The sequence below is a fragment of the Ursus americanus genome, chromosome 23 (assembly GCF_024610735.1).
Source record: "Ursus americanus isolate L20-20 chromosome 23, mUrsAme1.1.p, whole genome shotgun sequence".
In the NCBI taxonomy this organism is placed as follows: Eukaryota; Metazoa; Chordata; class Mammalia; order Carnivora; family Ursidae; genus Ursus; species Ursus americanus.
Window position 1 is genome coordinate 1,288,200 of NC_142149.1, and position 6,417 is coordinate 1,294,616.

Here is a 6,417-nt window from a genome sequence, read left to right on the forward strand (position 1 = left end):
TTTGGAAGCTGTAGGTCAGCGAACTCAAAAAGATCCGCAGCCGAATTCTCAAATGGATAACAACTGGTGCATAAACCCGAGGTCTTAAGGAGCTGAGGCGAGCTACTGAAAACAAGGCTGCCTGGCTGGGCCTCTTGGGCAGGGGCCTGTCTGCGCGGCGGCATTCCCATGTCCTCATGCTGCCTAGCGAGGACGATGGGGTCACGTGGGGGGCCAGGCGGATCCAGGGTCCCTGGGATGGGCAGGAGGCAGGGGTCAGCTCCAGATCCCCGTCTTCCATGTTTCATTAGCCTGCACAAAGACCCAGCAGGCTAACTCCTCGCAGGATCTGGCAGGCCCTGTAAGGCTTTCCCGTGGTGCCATCGGGGCAACGCAGGATGCACGCCAGACCTACTCCCCTGCTAAGCCCAGGACTCCGGGCTCACCCACCTACTGCCAGGTCGGAGACACAACTTCATTGGCCAGCGGCAGACCAGAGCAGGTCAGCACTGGAGCTGGGGGGATGGGGTAGGACCATCAGGGCCCGTGAGGTCAGGTGGGGGGCACCAAGCGCACACCATCTGAGCACTGTCCTAGCCTGGGGTAAGGCAGACGGAACGGGGGTGGCCCGACAGCCTGATGGCCCTGGGGTGGAGCACCGCCTGCACTTTTGAGCAGCACCCCCAGTACGCCCCATCATCCCAAGAAGAGGTAAGGGGAGGGAGGCTGTCCTCATCATCACCCCAACTCCCCTGGAAAGACAAAGGGGCTCAGAGAACAGACTCTGGAGGTGACCTGAGGAAGGCCGAGGACGGTCCCTGAGTTCAGACCACTCCCCCCAGGAAAAAGCAGTTGGGTCAGCAGGACACTTGGCCAGCCATCCCTGCCCCAGGGCGCCTAGTAGTCACCTGTTGAGGGAAGGCACGCCCAGAGATCTGCTGAGGGTGAATCATTAACTCTCTAGGACGGCCAGGGCCGCAGACTTGGCCAGTAGGACTCTCTGGGTCAGGGAACAGCCTTCTTACAAGGAGTCAGCAGGAAGCATACCCTCTGTGTGCTGGGCGTACCCCCGAGAGCACAGCAGCTCCCCAGGCCTGTCCTGAGGGGTTCTATCCCACACGCAATGTCCCCTTCTGGTCCTGCCATTCTCAGGCACATGCCTCACCTCTCACCTCAGTCTGCTAACGGCCACCCCAGGTGCCCCCTACCCACCTCCCGGGTGATGAGCTGGTATCAGCCACGGGCCAGCTGCCCGCCCCCCCCCTCCCCGTGTGCCGCTGCCAGCCCTGCGAGGTCAGGCCCCTGCACACAAAGGACCCAAAGATCCCCGGCCGACCCCCACACATCCCGCTGGGGAATGATGGGGGCCAGGGAGGAGCCCTGCCACCTCCAGGTGGCTGTCCTGGCCAGCTCCGCCCTGCCCACCTGGCAGCCCACCCAGACACAGCAGTCGGCACACACCACGCCCAAACAATGTATTTTTCTCAGTGGCCACCAGGGGGTGCGTGTTGACCGTGGTATGTTCTAGAGTCCGTCTCCCCAGTGCTCACACAGGTGCCGCGACCCCAGGCTCAGCAGGTCCATCTGCCCGTCCCCGAACGGAACTGGCCCAGATGTCCCGGTGCAGGAGTTCTGTGCGGAGGCCGCTTCCACCAGCGGGTCCCAGATGTTGGGGAATCGCCCAGGTCCCAGGGAGCCCTGTCCACCAGTCCTCAGAGCAGGCCTACTCCAGAACCACGGTGCCACCCACCGCCTCCAGAGCTGCCTTGATCTTCTCTGCCTCCGCCTTGGCAACATTGGCTTTGATTTCCTGGGGCAGGGACTCCACCAGCTTCTTTGCCTGCCACAGAGCAAAGTCAGAAAGGGGGCCTGGGTGGCCGTAACCCAGCTGCCCCAGAAGGGACCAGTCCCAGTACCATTCGCGTGGTAGGAACAGCAGGGAGAGGCCCGTGCAGCACACAGAGCTCACCTGGACGAGATTTATGCCCTGGATGTAGTTCTTGACCTCCTTGATCAGCTTCACTTTGTCCACGGGCTTTGCCTCTGTTAGGCGGACAGTGAAGTGTGTCTGTTCTTTTTGTGTGGGGATGTCTTCTTCTGCCGCCTGGGGGAGGGAGAGACAAAGCCCCGGGTAAAGCAGGCACATTCGCTCCTGGGCCACCCTGTCCTGTAACCCCAAAGCCAGGCTGGCAGCTCCAGCAGGAGGCGCACCAGGCCTGCTGGGCTCAGGGCTAACCGCTGGGAGCCTTCCCTCCCACACACACTCCCCAGCTGAGAGCGGGCTCCCTCGCTGGAGATGCCGCCTTCTCCCCAGAGGCTGTTCTGAATCTGCGCCCCCCCCCCCCTTTGCCGGGCTCAAGTTCCCTCATCCCTTAAAAGGTGTAACTTGTGGACGGGCAGATGACACCAACAGCTCTTATCCAACAGCGTTTCAGGAAAGCAGGGCCGTTCCCATCTTCAGCCAAACCCCAAATCACGTGTGGATGACAAACCAACAGAGCCCCTGCTGTCACAGGTGAAGACGCAGCCCCCCCACAGAGCAGGGGCCACGTGGCCCGGCAGCCTGGGCAGTCCTGGTTTGGATCTGCCCCCCAGTTATTAACAGTATCCCTTCCTTCTCAGAAGCGTTCCAGTTTAGACAATAAATTTCATAGCAGTTCTGTCTCTCCTTGCCCCAAATATTCCACCTGAATCTCATCAGCCTGGAAAGCTACCAGTTCGCAGCACATGGGGGCAGTGGAGCTGATGCCGGTGCAACCGCCAGACACATCTGGGACATGGGACACTCCACAGGACCCCTGACCTGGACTTCTTAGTAGGGGATGGCCAGGGAAAAGGGACTGAGGACAGGAGCCAGACTTCAGAGACCCAGTGACCAGATGCGACACACAGACCTTGTTGAGACTGAGGTAAACCAACGGCTATAAAGTCCGGAACCATTAGCTAAATCTGAACAGACTGAGCCAGAGAATCACTGTTAATTACGTCTGTCGTGCAAATGGCTCATAGCTACGCTAAGAAAACACCTCTGTGTTTAGAGATACGTGCTGGAGCACTCAGAGAAAGGACAGACCAGACACGTGCCTTAAGCTTCAAGGGACAAGCAAAGTAAACACGGCAAAACCTTAATCGTTACTGAGACTGGGTGATACACACGTGGGTCGTTCTTTGTACTTGTCGATAACTTTGGAATTCTCCCAAGAGAAATTGCAACATCCACTCACCAAACCAAAAACCAACAAGAACCACAAGTTAGTGTGTGGCTTCAGGTCAGCTGGTTTCATCGCGAAGACCCAAACCTGCCCACCCCCCCGCCCCATCTCTGCTCCAGCCCTGGGCGTGCCCCATGGCTCTCGTGCCCGCCGGCCCTTTGCTGGGAATGCCCTGCTCTCTTCCCATATTCCTCAAATCTCCCCCACAGTGTCACCTCCTTATTGTGGCCTTCCTTGAAATTGTAACTCTCCCCTCCCCTTAAGTTTCTTCTGTTTTTCCCACAGCACTTTTTATGTTCTGCTATTCAATGAAATTTTTCTTTTTCCTCTTATTTGGTTCGTCGCCAATTTCCCTCCACAAAAAACATGGTCTCCATGTGGGCAGGTCATTGGCAGGAAGGTGGTCCCAAGGAGGCTGCATGGGGCCCACAGCTAGCATACACAGCTTTGCAGGACGTGTTGGCTGATGCAGGCCCAAGATGAGGGACAATGACAGAAATCTGGCCGCCTGGCCACGTGACACAGTGGCACCAGAGAAAAACCTTTTGCATGGAACCCTGGCCTGCGCTCACCTCGGGGGGTGCTGCTGCTGCAGGGGCCGCTCCGGGCATTGTGCCACCCATCGGCATGAGCCCAACATCCTGGATCTTCAGTGTTTTCTGCAGAGAGAAGGGAGAGCAGTCTCAGTAGCTGCCCATCAAATTCAGAAATGCCCACAGAAGCCCGGCACAGCCCTCATACGGAGGGAGCACACTTTGGACAATTTGCTATACTCCCCAAATATACCAGGAACAAGACCCAGGACTGGGCCCGTGATACCTTCAGAAGCTCGTTGAGATCTGAGATCTCCAGGAGTGTGAGGCTGGCGATGTCCTGGACCAGCTGCTGGATCTTGGGGGGGTACTCCTTGGGCGCGCTATCCAGGGGTGCACCGGCGAGGGCCTCCCCCATTCGACGGCTGCCGCATCTCATCAGCCGCACGGTGCAGACACGGGGCTCCTGTTGCCTAGCCCCCCATTCAAACAAGGCTGTCAGCCTGGCACAGACCAGGCGGGGAGGCACGATGAGCTCACGTCTAGCTCCCTGGTCCCAACCCGGGGTTCTCAGATTCCAGGGTCCACGCGGACAAAGGGATTTCCCAGCTACCTTAAAGTCTTCAATGAGCCTTAGAAATCCACCCAAGTAAGTATCTGCAGACATGCTCCCTACAACGTTAGTTTCCGGGTCGAAAAAACTATCCGCCCATGGGAGCAGAACAGTAACTTGAATGCATTTTGCTACACTAAGTTTCTCAGAATCTGGGGCCCTCGGGCGGCACAACGCCGGACCCACCGATAGAAGCCCTACCACGTCACTGGGGCTGCGGGGGAAACTGAGGCCTGGGGAGGGGCAGGGACCTGTGCACGGTCATCCGGGGCCAGGCCAGCACACTCTGCAGCCCGCGAGGGTAGGGAGTCGGAGGATGGGGGGGGGGGCGGCGCTCGCGACGCCCAGCTCCTCCGGGACCCGATGAGTGGGGGTGGCATCTCGCCCGCAGCGCGGACGCCACCCCCAATCTGCAGCCTCAGTTGCCTGCCGAGGGCCCCGACCCTGCCACCCCTCCAGGCTTCGGCAGTCCGCGGTACCTGGCGAGACGGAGAGCAGCGCCCTGAAGCCTGAGACACGGCCCCCAAAGGGGGCGAGCAGCCACCGGCAGCATCGGTCCGCGGGCGGGAAGGTCACACGCGGCTCCCGGGAGGAGGACGCTCTAGCCGCCGGGGCCGCCGAGCATACGAGTTGAATAAGGACGCTCTAGCCGCCGGGGCGGCCGAGCATTCGAGCTGAGTGAGGACGGTCTAGCCCACGAGGGCGTCGAGGAAACGAGTTGGAGAGGACGCTCTAGCCGCACCTCGCCCTGGCTTCCTCTCGCTCCCCGAGATTACCCACAAGGCGGCGAGCCGCGCAGGCGCAGGGTCTTGTTGGTGGCGGCCGGGAGTCGGGGTCGGGGTCCGGCGCTGGGGCTGGACGCTGAGCAGCTGCGGCCCTCTCCTCGCTAGGCGATCGAAGGCCAGAGAAGGCCGAGGCCCGGGGAGGCGGTCCCGGCCCCCGAGCAGTCCGGCCAGGGAGGACAGTGCAGTGACCTCTACTCCCCGACACCTGCCGAAGCCTCGCGCCGGCTGACAGCGGCTGTGGGCTCGTGACGTTTGCTCCTCTGCGGGGCGGGCACGAGGGTCCCAAGTGCCCTTTCTCAGCAGGTCCCGTGCTGGGCGCCACGCCCGCCCTGGCCGCCCGCAGCCTGAAGTCACCTAAGCGCCCAGAGCTCCCGCTGCCCTCTGGGCAGCCTTCTCCTTGGTTTCCTCCTCCCCTTAAAGGGTTGATTCCCGCGCGGAGCACGTTTTCTCTTGGTCTAGGCCGCCCCGGGAACGAGGCCGCGTCCTGGGCCCGCGCGTTTCCGCGGCTGAACCGGGGATTCTCTGCTGACAGGATAGCTAAGGGTTGTGATTGAGCCTGGAAGGGTCGAGTGATGGAGTCGTGGGCGGAAGGGCTAGCGGGGGGGCTAGCCCTGGCTCTGTCCTGCTGCCTGAATCCTCTGAAATCCTGCCTTCCTTTCCGTCCGGCTCCAAGCACTCAGCATGAGGGGCGCCGTCAGCTTAGGCCCTGTAGCTGCAGCCCCAGCCCCTCTGCCAGCATCCGCCCTGAGGGGTCTGGGTCTTCGCTACTTATTGATCAGTCTCTCCTCTCCCGGCTGATAGTTTCTCCGAGCCAGGCATGGAGCAGCAGTTAATGTTACATCAAATCGAGAAGACGGAGCTGTCCTCTGCCCAGCAACCTCCTGCTGTCCTGGCCCTGCCTTTGGCCTGAGCTCAGACAGCCCCTGTTTATCAAACCAGTCCGTTTCTTCATTGAAGAGCTAATGCTGGGGTCACCTAAGAGGTATTTAGGCGTGTGAAACGTTCTGAACTCCGGAGACGAGGGGGTGTGAGTCCGTACTATCTTGAAGTATTTTTTTCCACACGACGACTCTGAGTGGTGCAGAATCACATTCCATCCTCGGGCTCTGCAAGTCTGGGGGAAGTCAGGGCAGAGCAGGCCGGGTGGGGAGGACTGCTGCTGGATTCTCCAAGGGCACGGCTCCGTGGTGCGGTGTCAGGGAAGATCTGCAGCTGCTGACAGAGCAGCGCCCACCCCTGGAGATGGCTATGGAACCAGGCTGGCCCACAGGCACGTGCCTGCTCACCCCTGTCCG

General features: G+C 60.5%; 1 protein-coding gene across 1 annotated transcript; it reads right to left on the bottom strand.

Annotated features, from left to right (window-relative positions):
* Window positions 1-1,437: 1,437 nt before the first annotated feature.
* On the bottom strand, window positions 1,438-5,347 carry MRPL12 (mitochondrial ribosomal protein L12). The gene is made up of 5 exons (XM_045774953.2): window positions 4,817-5,347; window positions 4,011-4,197; window positions 3,764-3,850; window positions 1,949-2,083; window positions 1,438-1,819 (listed from the first exon to the last, which is right to left on the bottom strand). Exons 1-5 carry the CDS (start codon window positions 4,888-4,890, stop codon window positions 1,703-1,705), a joined length of 600 nt encoding a protein of 199 aa, XP_045630909.1. The 5' UTR covers window positions 4,891-5,347; the 3' UTR covers window positions 1,438-1,702.
* Window positions 5,348-6,417: the final 1,070 nt, after the last annotated feature.